This window comes from Ctenopharyngodon idella, chromosome 3, assembly GCF_019924925.1.
Source record: "Ctenopharyngodon idella isolate HZGC_01 chromosome 3, HZGC01, whole genome shotgun sequence".
Lineage (NCBI taxonomy): Eukaryota > Metazoa > Chordata > Actinopteri > Cypriniformes > Xenocyprididae > Ctenopharyngodon > Ctenopharyngodon idella.
Genome location: NC_067222.1, coordinates 3,469,931 through 3,489,595, shown reverse-complemented (window position 1 = coordinate 3,489,595; position 19,665 = coordinate 3,469,931). Strand labels below are relative to the sequence as shown.

The window sequence follows — 19,665 nt, the reverse complement described above, 5'->3', positions numbered from 1 at the left end:
CGGTACTTCCGCCTACGTCACACGTGACCTTTCCAACGTGATATGTAATGCGTGAAGTCTTGGACGCTAATGCAAGATGAGAATTTGTTGTTAAAAAGTATATACATTTTTATTTTTTTTAGAAAATGACCGATCGTTTCGCTAGATAAGACCCTTATTCCTCGTCTGGGATCGTGTAGAGCCCTTTGAAGCTGCACTGAAACTGCAATTTGGACCTTCAACCCTTTGGTAGCCGTTGAAGTCCACTATATGGAAAAAAAAATCCTGTAATGTTTTCCTCAAAAACCTTCATTTCTTTTTGACTGAGGAAAGAAAGACATAAACACTTTATATACTTTAACGCAGTAATCAATTCCAATTTTTATTGCATATTTTCTACTGTAAAACAATCTTCTTCTCATTACTATAATGTAAAAGAAGTACAAATGTAAGTTTCAGTAATGGAAATTTTGGGGGAAATGTGATTAATTATCATGTAAACAAAGTCACAGTGAATAAATGAATAAATAAACAAGTAAATAAATACAAAATATGAAAACACAAATATATACACTGTCAAACCAAAATGTATTCAGACACCTTGAACATTTCATTCATTAATACAGTTTATTCACTATAGTTTTAAAAAATGGTAATAAAATATGACAAGATCTCAGAGTTAAACTGTGTCAGAAAAAAATAATCTTAATTATGTCAGATAACACTTAAGCAAAACATGGTCAGTGTCTGAATAATTTTTGGTTCCAAATTTTTTCAATTTTACTGGTAGTCCACTGTATGAATAATTTTTGGGTAAAATATGTCATAGTTTACTTTATTCTGATATCCTGAATTACAGACTGTAGTTTCCTGCACCCACTAGTAAAAATATATAAAAAATATAAAAAATGTCTTAAAGATTTTTGGTTTGACTGTATATATTCTCTTGATTTTGGGGTAAAATATTGGCTATACATTTCTTTTATAAAATTCACTCAAGAAATCAGGTAGATAAAAAAAAGACAAACAGATTTTGTGTGCTCTTAGTAGTTGTTATCATGCTGTAATGTGGTTGCTAGTGAGTTCTGGGTGGTTGCTAGGCAGTTGCTTACTGATCCAAGTCAAAAGAGCCCACCCCCAAGACTCTATGATATTCTAGTCTTTAGAAATAGCTCGGGTCTCTCTTTCAGTGTAAATCTGATTTTTTTTTTTTTTCCCCCACTAGTTTGATTGCATGCCAGGCAAAAAGACCATTCAAAAGATCATCATATGTTTTAGAAAAGTAATAACACACATCTTCTAAACAATCTACATAATTGAGGTATCATTCACAGTGCAAATGGTGCGGGGTGCGCAATGAGCCAAAGTTTAATAAGCGATAGTAATAGTGATGTGTCTTAGCAAACACAGCTAATTTAAATAATAATATAAATACCTAAAAATAAAAAAGATCTAAAATATAGGGAGAGAAAAATGATGGGAGGCAAATGATTTACTCAAAAGGCACCACGCCCCCTTCCTTCTCTACAGCGTACGTGTGTTTGAGCAGCGAGGAGGGGAGGAGAGGGGGAGGAGAGAGAGGGAGGAGGGGTGAAATGGGGCTAATTATCATTGGAGGTAAGCTACAAACAACAGCATGCTGTCAGCAGAGACAAACCACATGACCTGCTAAAACAAAGCATTTCTCACCGCGCGCACGAGTGTGTGTGCTGGTGTGAGCTTATCTTTCAGACTGGCAAATGCTTCAAGGTATCTGTAATCATTTTGCATCAGTATTAGTGCTTCAAGAGAGGTGTGTGTGTGTCCAAGACTGGTGAGCGCGAGTGTCCGTATGTGCCTTATTTAAAGCTGCAGACGCTGCATTACTATCCTTGTGTTAGCAGGTGTTAGAGACTGTGTGCTTAGCGTGGGTATAAGCAAACATCTTCCAGCATGCATCAAACTACACTGCCCCCCCTCTGTGCTTAACTGTACTAGCAGAGTGCGTGTTTGCATTATGTGCTGAGAGTCTGCACACCTATGTGTGCACACTCCATCTTTCTAATAAAAAAACATGGCCGATATACATGGCCAAAGATCCAGCATGCACAGCACTCCGTATAACGAGAAGCTAATGAACGTGCACAACCACACACTTTCTGTCTTACCGTCCTGCAGAACATGTCAGCGCAGGCCCGCAACCTGCGGTTCTGTTCCTCGCCGCTCACCCTGTCCCGGTCGATAAATGTTCCGCACCCCAGACTCTCCCAGCGTCCCTCGTCCTATCCGTCTAACCCTCCCCAGCTCCGCTTAAACCCAACACCTTCCCAATCCTGGCCTGAGATCAAACTCTAACTGAGTACAAGGATCCAGAACTGGGCCGTCCATATGGCCCACTCTTTGCCGCTCCCATTTGCTGATGGCATGAGCTGCCCTTGTCTGACTATTCGTTGATCACGTGGGATAGGGAGGGTTTTACTTGGCCCTGCTTCACCATCTTCTTTAACTGTTACTGTCCCCAGATTGGCGCAGATGGCACCAGATCTACTGACTCACATATTGCTGTCAGAATCCAAGCAGCAATGGAAGACCAAATCATTTGGTATCTGTAAATTGTTTGCGCTTTATTCTTGGAAGCATTCCACAGATTCTCCACAGAAGATGAGAGTTACTTTACTCCTTATTCATGAGCAGGTGATATCTCAAAATGGGACTGTACCTGGTTGCTGATGTTGGTTTTCCTAAGGGACACATCTGGATGCTCCAGCACACGCCCAGAGGCTCCGAGAGGCTGACGTCCATTTACTGCAACATAGAGGCAGAAAGTGAGTCTTCATTCACCTCAAATGTCTCCCTCACATATGTTCAAATGCTGGTGTGTATAAATGATTAAAGCTCAAGACAGAAGGTGGCTGGTTTTATCTCAGAAAGGATCCCATGGGCTATTACCATTGTGCCCTGTAGCCAATCACAAGTAGGATCACTAGGAGGATGGTTCTTGTAAGTGAACTCCAAGTCAAAAAAAGTTGCAAACTTTTTTATGCTAGAACCCAACTAGAGAGGTATAAAGGTACAGTCACATTTGCTGTTTTTTAATAAATCCTTATTGACACTACACTGAAGCTAATGTGCAAGATAATGCATTATGTCCAAATGGTAATCATATCGCTGAGTCTGGCCCCATGGCCCACAGATGGCTAACGTTCAGCTCTTGCTAAGGCTGAACAGCCTGTGTGTGCGTGTTCAGTGACTGTGTCCAGTGGTGAGTGATTATTATGATGGAGGCTGTGGCACAATGCTGTTCTTCTTTGAGCTGTCCTTCTCCTTCCCTCAGGGCTGAAGAAACACACACAGTCAGAGCATTAATGAGCCACCCTTCCCTGATATAAGCACTGACATCCAGCATTGATAAACAAACTAGTCTCCTGAAATACTGGGACATTCTTGCTGCTATTGCCTTGTCTGTGCCTGTTGTCTTCTGACATGTCTTCAATTTAAACCTTTGTCCAACATGTCCTCTCTCTTTATACCTTTTTTCCATAATGCCTTCTCCCTTGACCTGTGTCAACACATCTGTCCACTCTGTCCTCTCTCAAGATTTCTGTCCACCACCTTTGTCTCTGTCCACATTGTACTCTCTCTACAGCTTTATCACATTCCCCTTCTTCTTCTACCTCTGTCCACCATTCAACTTCTGGATTGTTTTTTCATGCATTGAAGATATTTTGGCAGACTTTGTCCAAAGCTTTATTTGATCATTTAATGTGATTTCAGAGGTGACTGCTGTGAGGTGCCTGTGATGCCGGAATGACACGCTTGTTGATAACTGCAGTAGAGAGCGACTTAAGGCGATTAAAACTGTGTGAATAAAAATCCCTTATTTCTTTGATCAAATTTTCCCATTCTTTGCCTTTGTATCAAATGCCCTTTAAATTAAGAAACATTTCATTGATCTTAGGTGGATTTACTCTTCAAAATTAGTCATAAAACAATCACTGCATAAAGGCTAGCTAGCATGTTATCTTAGCATAGCATCAAAACACAACAATTTATTAGATTAATACCATGTTTGCTCCAAACTCGCTATATAACATCAGTCTAGTGTTTGAAATAACTTCTATCTGTGACCTAATGTAGCTTTTTATCACAGAATGAGACAGAAAATATATTATTTTTATTCTATACAATAATAAAGGCTATGCTGATTAGCATTGCATTATTCATATAGTTCATTCTAATGAAATTGTGTACTGTATGTGGATGACCGTGTTCAAATACCCTTTTCTTAAAACTTGCATAAACTTACATTTTCATTTTAATTGTTAATTGCCAAAACAGGTAATGATAAAGTTATGAACCAATGATGATCATCTTAAAATGGTCAAATCTCGATTTATTGGTCTATATATATGTCATTGCATGTTTTAGCACTAACTTAACTGTGTATACATTTATTTAGGTTGTATCTTAAATATATCATGCAAACTGTAGAATCTGTTAACTCTATGGGCAGATGTGGACAGTTGGTCCTGGCGTAATTAACAATTGCTTCGACTGTTTTTCCAATAGTTTTTAGCATGTAGCATTAAAAAAATGCAGCCTTGTTGAGTCACAAACATTGTGATTCAGTTAAGATTAGACTCACGGTGACCTTTGAATTATGTGAATTGTAAAGGTTATTTTATTGAATTGAAAATCAATATTTTTCCCAAGCCCTTGTCAAAATATTACCTGAATGCTGGTGAGACCCAGTAGCCTTTGAGATGGTGGTGGATGTGCTTGGCCGTTCCCAAGTTGTCTCTAACACAAACACAGGCATTTTTATATTATTTACAGTATGATGCCCCACTCATTTTGTTAGTGCTTACTAGTTTTGATTGCTTATGGGTAATACATTTGGTTTAGGAGAGCACACATATATGTGAGACTATCCCTCACAGTCGGCCCAAGTTGGGGGTAGTTACTGAATAACATTGCAAAAGCAATTTTTCTTTTTCACAGCCATGACTGAAAATTGTTACCATATTTTTCTTACACAGTCGGCCCATGTTTCCCGTGAGTCAAGATGGATTTTTTATGCTAACTCTTGCAAAACAGCATCCCTCATTCCAAGCATTCAGTCAAAAACGATTTTCCCACACAGAAACATTCTTGTGCAAACAGTTTTCTAATCAGCCTCAGATAGGGCATCCAGGGATGTATAGCAGTGGTTCTCGGTCAGTTGTGATGGGGTAATGAACAGCAGAGAAAAAAAAAACTTCAAAACAAAAAGTTTTTAAAACAAAAGGTTTAAAATCTTCTATAAGTGAAATTAAACTGCTGCCCATTTGTTTTGTTGTTGTTTGTTGTTGCACCTCCAATCAAACACTACGGTATAGTATTTTCCTGCAAATTAATTTGGTATTATAACTAAAACTAATACAATTTTTGACCCAGTGTTTGTTCCATGTGTAAACTAAGCGTCTGCGAACATACACATTTAAACGCACAAACCTATAGACTAAACACGTAAATGAATGGCAAGAACGCATTAAAAGTTTTCTGTTTTCAGTTAAAAAGGTGTCATTTAAGCAGCCCCTAAGTTAATAACAGGACTGATTCAATCAAAAACCTACTCGATAATAACTTCTTCCTAGAGCTGCTGTAAAGCCAAAACAACCTCTGTCCATTAATTTTCCTATTATCACTGTGAAGCTGCTTTGAAACAATTTGTATTGTGAAAAGCGCTATATAAATGAAGATGACTTAACTTGACTAAATCACATTTCCTTTTGAAGCCTATGAAGCAGAACTTTGCTTTTTTGCATTTCTTCTGGGAATGAACACATCAAAATATCCCTCATTTAAATAATTTCCACCCAAGGCATATGCAAAATGGGGTGAGACCTAGGCCTAACTCGCGGTTATGGTAAGGAGCGTGACATTTCCCAAACACGCTCGAAGCAATTGACCAATCACAACACAGTGGTCCAGCCGACCAATCAGAGCACACTGAACTTTTCGGAAGGAGGGGCTTCAGAGAGACAGGAACTAAACTGAGCATTACTGACAGATTGGGAAGAGAGGTGCTGCAACAATATCAAATATGGGATTAATAATGTGTTTTTTTAAAAACAAACAAAAAAAAAACTTTCAAGCATGAAAACCAGTTCTAGTAGACAAAAACAAGACTGGGGCAAATAAAAGGGCAAAAAATGGCATATCAGGGCCCCTTTAAATTATTTCCAATATACATCTGGCTATTCAACATACATGCTAAAATTAATGCAGGTCCACTTTAGTTGATCATATAAGAAGCAGTCCTTAATAGACAACAGTATATCATTTTTTCAAAGCATAAGCATAGAGTGAAAGTGTTTACAGTGTAGCAGCACATGGCTGCGGCACTGTACACAAAGATTGCCTCTGGACAGTTCTGCCAGTGTTTACAGGGCAGTCATAGTTTAGTGCCAGACTGTTGGAGAATCATGCTGGCTGCCAGCTCAGAATGAACAGAAATACACAGCACATGTTTACAAAGGACCTTTGAACAGCATGGCTGTTTTAAAGTAAAGTTTAACCTTCCTGAAGAGCAAAAATAACATCAGGATATCAAATAAAATCCCAAACAAAAGGGCTTTTCGCACAAAGTTGTCAAGATTCGGCTGGATATCTTTGTAACTACTACATTACAGCGCCAATATTGTTTGGGGAATATATTCACTGAACATGCCTTTATAAAGTAGTTTGTCTTTCTATCTGGTCTTTATCCTGCATTAAACAAAATGTTCTTTGGCATCTGCACTTCTAAATTGCTGAGAGTTAGCATGACTAAATCGCCATGAATTCAAAATTCACTTCAATTACGCTTCAGTGGAAAACAAGAGGTCATTACAGCTTTATACGTCCCGGGCAGCATGCTGGGGTTTTTCAAAAAAAGAGAAAGAAGAAAGATGAAAACAGTGTGCGAGTGTGTGAGAAGGGACATGAGACTATCAGATTAATCCAGATCAGCTCGATTTGTCCCTCTTCAGATGAATAGGCTATAAAGATGATGGAGAATGCTAATGAAGTTTTCCAGCCTGTGGTGCTGTACGAGGAAGAACTGGATTCTATGATTATACAACAACATACTGAGATACCTTATCAACGTTTCGAATTTTTATCAGGCAACGCACACATGTAAAAAGGAGCCTGAGGGTATATGAATGAATCACTGTGGTATATAAGACTGATACCGCAGCAGCAGCGGAAAGACCAATAAACGAGATAAATTTAGAAAGGGCAAAGAAATTAGCTCAAAGCTTTTTTACGTTCATATATATATATATATATATATATATATATATATATATATATATATATATATGTGTGTGTGTGTGTGTGTGTGTGTGAGACCATTCATGTCATGTGCACAGGGATCAGAAAACCACTGCATTTGTTTCAGACTAACTAAAATTGAAATATTATATAGGATGCCATCACTGTACCAAGACGCGCAGTCCTGGCTTTTAACATGATCATCACGAGTTTGAATCTACCTTTTGCCGAGCTCGCATTTATTTTCAGTAAAAATGGAAAGAATGTCCTAAAAGTGGAAATAAACTGCGAACGAGTGTTTAATAATATTAAACATGTTTATTGGGTAGGGTTAGGGGAAGGTGTAGGGAGGGTTTTTATTCTCCTAATAAGGCAGCATCCATTTAATAATTTTAATAAATATAATAATATACACTCTATGATATTATTGCATCCTGTTAATGTACAAAAATACTGAGGTGCAAATAGTATCTGCCAATATAAAGTATAGATAGCATCTAATTACTATTTACTCTTATTACAAAATAATGACACTTTTACATCTATCGCTATTTTCACCTAGTGTAAACAGCGTATTGTATATTGTCACTTAGTGTAAATAGCATCTACAGCTATTTGCACTTAGTGTAAATAGCATCTATCGCTAAGAAAATATGCTATTTTCACTTAGTGTAAATAGCATCTATCGCTATTTGCACTTAGTGCAAATACCCGCTGCCTAATCTTTATGGCACATTGCCCTAAAGCATCGGTTTATCAGCAACAAAAAGATATGCTGGCAAAAGATGCAGTGGGTTGCAGTGTTATCAGGAAAACCTGTACCTTTTTTGTGGATAATATGCTGCTTCATTCTCAAATCTCTAAAGACAATCCAAAAACAATGATCCAATTCAGAAAAAAAAAAAAATGAAAATGCCTTCTAATATCTTTCACTGAAATTCTTTTTTGTTTTCGTCTCTTAAAAAAGCACTAGAGATTCTCCGAACCTATTCCAAGGAGGGACAAGAAAAAGCTTTGGCAGCTTATTATGTTTGTACATTTGCACAGTATATGTATCTGAATCTGACTGTTGGCTTGAACACTCACTGTCAGTAATACTAAATACATTTTGAGTTAAAAAAAACATATATCATCTTCCAAAAACATACTGCTCAAACTCTAGACAGTCAAAACAAGCTTACTGACATATACAAAGACACAGAAGACATCAGTAATACCTTTAGTGCTTGTGTTGACATAGTATTTCCGTCCCTCAGGTGATCTGTAGCTCTTCCAACCCACAGGAAGAGACGCATTCTCGATTTCCTCTGTTGGCATACAGCAGGAGACTACCGGCTGCTGCTACAGAAACAAGTAGCAACATGATACATACAGTAGATATAAATATAAACAGATATAAATAAATTAATTTATAATGACTCAAGCTTTATGAGCGCGTACACCCGAAGCGCGCACACAATAAAAGCCTGTCACAGAGCGCATGAGTTGTGAACTAAGTTCTCTTTCATGTCTTATTGCGCTTAAACTGTCACATACACACAAGATTTGCATAAACACAGTCATTTATATCTTAAGTGAATGTAAATAGTTTGGATGCGTGTCAGTATATTATGAAATGCATGTGTGTCAGTATACTCGATTTACCCCACCCCTACTTTGGCCTAAATGGTCTGTCATGGTTTATCTTTTTTTATTTTGTTACCTTGTAAGGCTACATGTTTAAAATAAGGAAATTAGTTTGGCTGTATTGCTCAGTGACTTCCAAAATAGTCTGAAAATCCGACATGAAAAAGAATTGTGATAAAATTGTGGATCGTGATCCTGCCTGAAAAAAAAAAAAAAAGATGTGATAAGATATTTTTGCTATATCGCCCACCCCTGGTTTATTGTACCATTTGTTTAACACATAACGTAATGTGGAATTAGCCCCACAATAAAACTACATTCTTTTAAGCATTTAAATATCATCTTACTAAGACATTGTCACGGTCTGCCATGTTTTGTGTTAAAGGACTATATTCACTTTGTTCTATTATTCCTGTCTTCTCGTTTCCTGTGTTCCCTCTGTAGCTATGGTTTCTGATTATATCCCATTCAGTTCACCTGTGTCTGGTTAATTTAGCTCATCTGCCCCCGTGTTTCCTGATATGAGGATTATCTTCTTTGTTTTTGTTTATAAATAAAGTTCTATGTCTGCTTCTGGATACACCTCTCCATCTCCTTCTCCTTTGCCTGATCTGATGTTACAGAATACTGGAACACAAAAAACATGGATCTAGCAGAGTCTTTTTAATGATCTTGTTTGAGAAGGGGTAGTCTGCCCAGTTCCGTGAGTTGGCCAAGCTCTCCAACCTTCATGACACCACTCTAAAATCATTTTTATGGATTTGAGCTAATTATGGGTGGCTGGGCTTACCAGAGATGGGGAATCTCACATGGAAAGAATTCATCCTCTTCTACTTGGAGTTCGCATACCTGTTGTTGATGTTCTTGCCCGCACCCGGCATGGACCCAAAGCCAGAGCCCACCGCAGGCCTAGAGCCTAAGTCAGTCGAGTCTGACCAGGTGTGTGAGCCGGCCTCAATGTCTATCCCAGAGGGTAGTTCGCGGGCATAGAGGAGTCTCACCCATTCTCTGGCCACTAAAGTGAGTATGCTGAGCTGGGTCCCTACTGATGTACTATTAGATGAGCTGGATGATGTAGTGTTTTGTGGTCTACAGTCCCCACTGATGCCATTCAGTCTCATGTCTCCTTCATCGCTGCTGGTTCCACCCAGCCTTATGGGTGCTTCTCAAATGAAAGGCTGCATCCTACTGAGGCTGTGTCCTTCTTAGTTCAGACCTTCGGAGGCATCTAGACTTGAGTCTTCCTCAGCATTAAACGCTATAATGAGACAGTCTACCAAATATGCATGACTACGTCATAAATGTTTCCGCCCCACCGTCAGGTCACATAAATACTATTTATTCATGGACGATGGTCCCGCACAGCTCCAAGTCTCCATCGTAGATGCTTGTCCTGTGCAGCTCCAAGTCTCGTTTGTCGACATTGGTCCTGCACAGCTCTAAGTCTCCTTCATCACCATTGGTCCCATGCAGCTCCAAGTCTCCTTCGTCGCTAATGGTCTCAACCAGCTCCAAGTCTTCTTCGTCAACACCGGTCCCATGTAGCTCCAAGTCTCCTGCATCACCATTGGTCCCACGCAGCTCCAAGTCTCCTTCATCGCTAATGGTTCCGCCCAGCTCCAAATCTCTGCTGGTTCCACCCAGCTCTATGTCTTTTTCGTCACCGATGGTCCCACACAGCTCCAAGTCTCCATCATAGATGCTGGTCCTACGTAGCTCCAAGTCTCCTTTGTCGACACTGGTCCTGCGCAGCTCTAAGTCTCCTTCATCACCATTGGTCCCACGCAGCTCCAAGTCTCCTTCGTCACTATTGGTCCCAAGCAGCTCCAAGTCTCCTTCGTCGACGCTGGTCCCACGCAGCTCCAAGTCTCCTTTGTCGTTAATGATCCTAAACCAGCTCCAAGTCTCCTTCGTCGCTAATGGTCCCGCACAGCTCCAAGTCTCCTTCGTCAACACTGGTCCAATGCAGCTTCAAGTCTCCTTTGTCACCGTTGGTTCCACCCAGCTCCAAGTCTCCTTTGTCACACCCAGCCTCTCTCTCCCTCTTCTTCTGCCAAAGCCATCCAGTTCCTCAGCCTCACCCCTGCTGTCTCCCATTAGCCCCTCGGCTCCGCCTTCTGTGATCCTGCCATGCTGCTCTGACCCACTTTGGGCTTCCAAGTCTCCAGCTCTGCCCTGGTGTGTCAATCTCCTGGCTCCACCACGGGCCTCTGAGCCCTGGACTCTGCCTTAGCCTGTCGACCCATTGGCTCCACCTTGGCTCCCACCAGCTCTACCCCAGTCCAATGAGCCTCTGTCTCCACCTTGGTCCCTCGAGCTTGAGGTGGAGGACTTGGCCCTCCTACACCGGACGCGAGCGGCGTGACGCGACGCGTCAAAAGACAATAGAACCCATTGTAATCAGTGATAATGTCTACACTGGATATCACGCAATGCAACAAATTCCCGGCAGTAAACGGATTGCCCATTCGATTTCTGACATAGTCCAAGTGCTTTGCAATGGTCGGCTTGTCGCGTTCAGTGTAGACAGCTTTTAGCTGTTGCGGTGCGGTGCGGTGTTAGTCCCTTCGGCTCTGCCCTGTTTCATTTCAGTTTTGTCCAGTATTGACTTTGTGCTGATGCCAAATCTGTTATGTTTGACTACTCCTGTTATGATTATTTAAAAAATTGTTTAATGATACATTTAAAAATGTTATTATTCTGTTAATAATAATAATAATAATAATAATAGGTATTTACTGAAGGAGCAGCAATATACAAGTCACCAATTGTGTTACTTGCATATAAATATGACCATTTGGAACTGTTCAGGAAACCTGTTTGAAAACTAAATTAATTTAGCAATTCCATTTGTAGAGCAGGAATTGAACAGTATTTAAAAAAAACAACAAAAAAAAAAAACACTGGCCATCTCTCATCACAGAGCAGAGCGACAGCTCATAGAATAAGACAAAAATACATCAAGGGATATTAACTGAATAGCATAGGCGATGATGCATTTTACAGCAGCAGTCAGTGAGGACCACTGTGGACTGATCCCTCTTTTGATGCATAACATAAAAGAGATTCCACACATTTTCTCTCTGTCTGAACCTCTCTACCTACATCTGTCCTTCCATATCTCCCTCATCTACTCAATCACTTTTAGTGAAACCCAGGAATAAGGGAAGTATCTGTCAGCAAAAGCAACTAAAAAGCATTTAAGCGGCCTCTATGGTTGATGGAATTTAACTACAGATTTCTTTTTCTAAATATCCAGTAAGTAAATTACTTTAGAAAAAGTCCTTAATAGAAAAAATTCATCAGCTGCCAAGGTAACATTTCTAAATGTTTGTAGTTTAGGTGTTCTAGTATTTATGTATTTTTTTTTAGCTTTATTTCAATTACCACAATATTTTTTAATTTTAGTAGTTAATGATAATAGCCCTGATGCAGTGTTAGAAAAATACTGTAAAATATATTATAAAAACACAATTATTAATATAAATTATGTTAATAGATCTAAATTAGTTATTGTCATTTTACTAATAAAACTCTTAAAGTTTTATTTGGAAAGTAATTACTTTTTTATTACATTGACAGTGTATCCCTGTTAGTTCAAGATATCATTCTACTGTGACATTAAATGAACCTCACAGAAATACATTATACATGTGGTGTGGTTGAAACACAATAATATTCCAAAATTGGCACACAAATTCGCTGATTATGTTTTATGTGATTATATTATGATTATATTATGATTATGTGTGTAATAATTATAAAGTTCAGTTTTGCAAGAGATGGCCCATGCCAAATTCAACAAATAGAGCAATTTTTAACCACATCCTAAATTTAGACTCAACATTGTTGTGATTTTCAGTGATGGGCAGGCACTAAGCCAAACATATTATTCTAGCAGAAATCATAATATGATATTGCCACTGATATGTGGCCAGTTGGTTTCTATGGATACTAATAGTAGAGCTGGAGTCAATGGCATTTAAATGAAACCGATTTTTAAAAAAGATTAACTCAATTCATAAGCTGAGCTGTATTCATCAGAGGCTACTTACAGAACCTTCTCACAAATGTACGAGGGAATTTGCTTTGGCCCAAATCCTAACATCAGAAGAGCCCTACTACTAGGGAAAGCTAATGAACACGACTATAAACAAACCAGACTTCATTTGACATGTGGGCTTCTTCTGTTCTCCTTCAAGACAAGAGGAGGATTTAAAGAGACAATGGGGAAGGTCAACAGCAGGGGCTTGAGAATGCAGACACTCTCAGAGATGCAATGGCCAGGTCTGAAATTTGATACAATTATTGTGTTTTGACAGCACTTCATTAAAGAATATGCAGAAATAACTGAAATAGGCGAACACAGGCTTAGAGGCAGACACAAAGGAAGGAATACATATTTATTTGCACATTCTATTTGTGTTGTTTTAGCACCCAATTCACTTAAGGAATCCTATAAATCACTTAAGGAAACCTATAAAAAGGTGAAGGCACAAACACGGCCAAAAAAATCAGTGCTGAATGCAATTTAAACTATGAAATTCTTATCTTGCAGGTTGGTTGAGAGTGATGTTATGATGGCTGCAGCAGACTACCGCAATCTGACATACTTTACTGAGGCTGTACAGCATGATGAATAGAAAACTTTTTAGTGAATTTACCCTTTAGTGTAATTTGAAGTGAAAATAAACATTCTTTATTGACATCTATGATTCCATGAAGAAGCTGTCAATTGCAAAAAAAAAGTTTTTTATAGTGGAAAAAGGTTATTAGATCCCTATAATGTCCTTCAAACTAAGAAAAAAAAAAAAAAAGCATTTTACTGTTCAATTGTTATTGGACTTGCTATTGTTACCATAGCTATAATACTGTTTGCAGCTGCTCACAATGCCTGAAGAGCTGAAACATGGGGTGCGTCTCAATCAGCTCCCTTGCTCCTGAGTTCGTGAATCAGTATATCGTGTACACGAATTGTGCCCTGGAAGCATTCTGCGATTGAGACAGCCCTTAAAATGGCCGACTCCCAGATCAGATACAGTTAAATCCTGTAAAGTTTTAAGTGTCTAACTGTAACCAGTTTTTTTTTTTTTTTGGTAATCAACATTGTTACAAATTCCACTGACTGCACCTAACCCATAATATTTCTTTAAGTAACACACATATGACTACTATGTGTAAACATAGACCTATAAAGAGGCATAAACTGTTTAAAAACATAAATTTTACCTTTAAATCATACTGAACCAAAGCTCTTACCATAATACTTCAATCAAGCCTTTCTCAGCGATGTGAAAAGAAGTCCACTTAAAGTACATACGGCACTGTGCACATCTAAGAGCCGTCCAAGTGTCTCAAGAGAGGCAGCCAAACTTCTCACACATGGAACTTCTCACTCCTTCATGCATCAAATGACCTATGGTCAGTGCGAAAGACACAGAAAGAATTACTACCCTGAATGTCACTAAGCACTTTTTTTTTTTCTTCAAGTTTCCCAAAAAGGGGTCAGACAAAAAATGTCTTGCTCTGTTTCTGGGCTGGAGTGATTTCTGAAAGCCTTTGTTTGGGAGTTCCAGATGTAAGAGACCTAGTGCCGTAATCTGGCTGTTCTCTGAGGACTGAGCAGCAATACAATGTCTGACACTGTGTGGATGGGCCGAAGGCACTCTGTTAAGCAACAAGGCCCGTTTTGTGCTGTCAAACTCTCCTTTTCTACTAAATCAAATTGACCCTTGTGTGCGGCGCCTGCTACCCATGCAGTCCCTCACTTCCTCCTTTAATGACACTCTCAAACAGAGCTAGAAGTGCTCTACTGTGTTCTTGCAGCTGACAAGAAGGATCACTAAAAGGGAAGGAAGGGCGGAAGACAGAAGACAAAATGCTGTCTTGAGACTGCAGCCTAAATGGGGCATTTGGAAGGAAAGTTTTCCTGCACAAACTCAAGTCCACTAACTGGCAGGGAATCTGACACATCCTTGGATGTAACAGAAGTCTAGAGGAAATGAATACGACAACTATCTTTGTAATTGGGTGACCACAGACCACAAAAATATAACTTTCTCATGGTTTCTACTTGAAATAACATGAAGGAGCAGGCTAAACAAATAATTTAAAACAAATATGCTGTGCAACTACAGACCAAGTCCGTCTTACAAGTAACTAATTCTAATAGTTTTAAATCTAGAGTTTCCACCCTTAATGCATATGTGTTTTAAAATGACTTGATGCATATTCTTTCCTCAACTTTCTCTATGAATACTTGCAGGTGACAATAAATGTTAAGTGCACTTCGCTTCAGTTTTGGGACAAAATGTTCTCTTTTTGGCACATCCAGAAACAGTCTCATTTGGAAACACAACATTTCTATCGATATTTCTGTCCCTCCATTTCTTTCGATATATGTCTCCTCATTTGCAGTTGGAGTAATAATGTGAACGTGAGATCAACAATTCCAGGGAAGCTTGCAATCCTTTTGCTGCATGGTTTGAAGGTAATTTGGAAAGTCAATGAACTGCCATACAGTAGTGGCCAAAAGTGATGTCCCCAGAAAAAAACTTGTTCCGGGGGGTCACCCAGTAAAAATCACGGCAAAAATGTAAAAGTAACCCAATTCCGCAAGTAAACTGCAGACTGCAACACTTGCCGCAATAGTGCCATTTAAGACATTGCCTCCTGTGGACTGATGGGCTCAAGTCATCACTGGTGCACTGCTGCATTTTTCTAGTCACCAACATATGTCATTATTGCACTCTTGAAAATCTTTCAGACGAACATGTAATGGAGGCCAGCTAGTAGTCGCTGTGCAAGTAAACCTCACTCCTCTGACTTCAAGAGATTCTCTAGCGACTGACGCTAGAGGTTGCAGCCTTTAGCTTCCTTGTTAGAGCGTCCGACTCCCACGCCAGAGACCCAGGTTCGAGGCCCGTGTTTGATCCGCGAGAGACGTCTAAAGGCCGGGACACACCAAGCCGACGGTCAGATATATGTTGTCGGCTCATGTCGGCTGCATCAGGGAAAAAATATGTGCTTGAACACACCGAAAGAACTTCAGCCGACTGTTAACTAGCATGCGCGTTGTGCGCCTGCATATAAAGGAGATAACTGTTTATTTAAGCAGATATATTTGTCTATATTCGTCATTCAAAAACAAAAAGTGAAACTAAGACTGCATGTATACAAACCATAAACAAAGCAGCTCTTGCTTACTGTTTTCTATATCAATCATACTGATCACGTTCTTTATTTCACTCCGCTCATGTTATTATGAAAATATTCATGCATTCGAGTGCTCAGGTAAGATGACATAAAATTAGAACAACCTTCTGTCTGTGCCGTCATGACTTATTTGCTTGCTTTCATAACTTTTGCTTGTATTCTCGTGAACTGACTGGTTTGCTATACTAAACAGCCAATCAGAGTTCTCTCTCTCGCAGACGGCCCGTCGCCGATTTAACATGTCAAATTGGCCGAAAAAAAGCCGACGAGGACCAACTTCGATGACAACTGACGATGCGGAACACACTGAGGAAACTTAGTCGGTGGACACACAAAAAATGCCCGACGGCCGACCGTCGGCTTGGTGTGTTCCGGGCTTAAGCTTACAAAACTCCTACATCCTGCGTCCAACTTGCACATTCTGTGTATGGTCTTCCGCCAGAAGCTAGTTATTTGAATTTATAAAGTTTTAAATATGGATATTTTTCTTACAAAAATGCATCTCTTTGCTTCAGAAGGCCTTTATTAACCCCCCTGGAGTCATATGGATTACTTTTTTTTTTGGATGCATTATTTTTGGCCCCCCATTCACAACCATTATAAACCTTGGAGGACTAAGGATATTTTTAAATATACCCCCGACTGCGTTCGTCTGAAAGAAGATAGTCATATACACCTAGGATGGCTTGAGGGTGAGTAAATCATGGGATCATTTTTGGGTGAACTATCCCTTTAAAAGAACCATTTTTATTAGAGTGGAAAAATGGCAGAAATCTGATTGTGTCTGAATCCACAGATACTTCTGCATCAATGGAGAAAGATGCTTTTTACTGCCAGATGGTGTAGTTATGATATCGACCAGCAGGGGGGTCACTGGACCAAACAAACCAACCAAACCTTGACCCCTTGCATGCTTTCAAACAAACAGGACTGCATTTACATTAATTCCTGGTCTGAATGGAGATGAACAAAAGAATCTTTGGTGCATGACACATCAGCAACTCCTCTTTGGTTAAACAAACCTATCTGTGGGCAGAAAACACCCACTGATTGTGGGGGCACTGTGCACTGTACACCACATCATTAAGGACTAAAAGCAGTGTCAATAAACAATGTGCAGATCAGACACACATGCAGGATTACAGCAGTGCCCTTATAATACAAGCACTCCCTAGGCTCCTAGAAGCTGTGCTTTATGAAGATACTTGCACTTTATGAGGTGCTAGAAGAAGCTAGTGCACTGAAAAAAAAAAAAAAAGTGTGTTGAATTTATATGATTTAATAGTGTACATCGGTCCCACGTGAATCAATTAAGTTATACAAATATAATTTGTTAATGTAACTTCAACATGATGAAATTAAGTAATTTTTAAGTGACCCAATTAAGTAGTCTCAAAGTGAATTTTATAAGGTTCATTGATTCACGATTCATTCTTTTAAAACAGCCATTTATCCAATACGTTCTTTCATTCAATTCATCTTCATATGTGTGTTACGTAATTGATTCATTAGACTGGACTAAATAGTCAATAGCCTATTAGCTAACAATAATACACACACTAGCACATTAAATGTTAGCTTTCACCGCAAAGCTGAAATTGAATATGAAGCACCAGCCCAGAGCCCAAGCAAATGCCCCACTCTTCTCTACAATGGTAACCCAGTGAAATTTAAAACATTCTAATAATTGCAATATAAGTGAACACTGAACACTATCAAGCATCCCCCGTTTTCATCTTACAGCAAAACACATAAAATAACATAACATTTTTTAACATTTTCTCTCTTTATCCAGCCATATGCAATGCATGATGGGAACTAACAAGCACCGCCCATTTTCAGTTAATTGAACAAAATTCATTAATGTAATCCCAACACAAATGGATTAAGTAAACTTCAATACTAGATCTATTTACGTGGATTAAACACGATAAAATTAAGTTAGGACAAAATGTGTAGGAATTGTGTTGCTTTAGCTCATTTTAATTAAGTAATTTGAACAAGCAGCATAAATCATTTTTTTCAGTGTGCAGTGATCAAAGAGATATTTACCACAAACAGGTCACAATGGGAAAACCACATGTATAAAGCCACTCAGAGTAAAATTATAGTTTTAAGTGAGTCGAAATTCTAACTGGGAAATTCAATAACTTCTTCCAATCTACAACGCTCTAACTACAGAAATGAAGGTAATGATGGCAGTTTTGGTAAATGCATTATTAAATCACAAAAGAAATCAAGCTCTTTTAATGTTCTTGTATTTCAAGAAGCACTTGATGTAACTATATTTTGTCATGAGCTGAATGACAGTCTTGAATATTGAATGTTTTTGTTTTAAAAAAAAAAATGTATTTTGAGAGAATTGCGTTTACATAATTACAGAATATACATAAATAATTGAACAATCTCAGAAAGTATGGAAATTTACAGAATCATGAATAGAGTTCAGAGAAAATGGCCTTTTCTGTCAACTGTGGACATTAAACCTGCTTGAATTATATTTTTCATGTCCTTTTTTCCACATATTTAAAAATGTATATGTTCAATTATTTATGTTTATAAAGCAGGTTTGACTCATTATATTGCAACTGTAAGCTCTCCTATCAGTCACAATGTGTTGAATGTGTTCTTGTAGATGCAATGGTACCCTGTAAATCTTGGCACTGACAAATTGCGGCAAGTCTGAAACTACACGCCTGTCATGAGAAGTCAAGCGATTAATTAGCCTGAAACAAAAGCCTTCCTGTATCGTTTCCCTCCACCAAGCTTAGTCAAAGCTGCCCCTGCTGCAAAATCACCTTACTGTGACATTATAGTCTGAAGTAAACTTGGCCAGTTTTAATTAACACAATCATAATTAAAGGTGAGAACAGCCGCACCACTGATTAAAGCTGGGTGTCTAAATTAGACCTGATAAGACGATGACGCCAGAAAGCCAGTCTCAAGCACTGCTATCTATACTCGTGGGCTCCATTTCAGTGTAGAGAGGGTAAAACAGCTGTGTCAAAGAGGGGATCCTATGAAGACACAGCAAACAATCCTCTGTCACTCATCCATTTAGAGTCTTTTGTGCAGGCAGTCGGTTAATTTGCTTCAATTGTGTGTGCCAAGTGAGTCAGCTAAAATCTGATTGGCTACTATTGTTCAGTAAATGTTACATATCGGGATTTTTATAAATCTACTAAGGCAGTGGTTTTCATAGGTGGGCCTCAGCAAACTTCCAACGGGGCCACAAGATGTCTTAAAAGCTGAAACTTTTTAAAAAAACAGGATCAACAATTGAATTAGGCCATGTGTCTACCAAAGCATTTTTAGCCAGCTGAAAACACCAGTGCTCTTCTGAAAACACCTTGCTGCGGGCTCTTGAGAGTGTTTTGGCAGTACAGAGTTTTTTTTTTGTTCTTCAGTCGAGATGTATGTGCAATGATATGGAATATCCAATGCTATCTCATGACCAATACGTACGTATTTTACAAGGTGGCTAATTCGTACAACCTCACTTGTACTAATTCATACGATTTGTCTTAACCCCAGTGACGGGTAGGTTTAGGGGCAGGGTCATTCGTA

The 19,665-nt window shown here is 38.9% G+C and overlaps 1 protein-coding gene across 2 annotated transcripts in view; it reads right to left on the bottom strand.

Annotated features, from left to right (window-relative positions):
* Positions 1-14,367, bottom strand: part of gas7a (growth arrest-specific 7a) — a 47,019-nt gene extending 32,652 nt beyond the window's left edge. The window contains exons 1-4 of one of the 2 annotated variants that reach the window (XM_051886523.1): positions 14,143-14,367; positions 8,475-8,598; positions 4,690-4,758; positions 2,678-2,763 (exon numbers count right to left, since the gene is read on the bottom strand). In XM_051886523.1, the coding sequence (XP_051742483.1) occupies positions 2,678-2,763; positions 4,690-4,758; positions 8,475-8,598; positions 14,143-14,145 (282 nt within the window). In that variant the 5' untranslated portion in view covers positions 14,146-14,367. Of the gene's footprint in view, positions 1-2,126; positions 2,375-2,677; positions 2,764-4,689; positions 4,759-8,474; positions 8,599-14,142 lie in introns of those variants that run through there. The other variant, XM_051886525.1, reaches the window with a different exon arrangement.
* Positions 14,368-19,665: the final 5,298 nt, after the last annotated feature.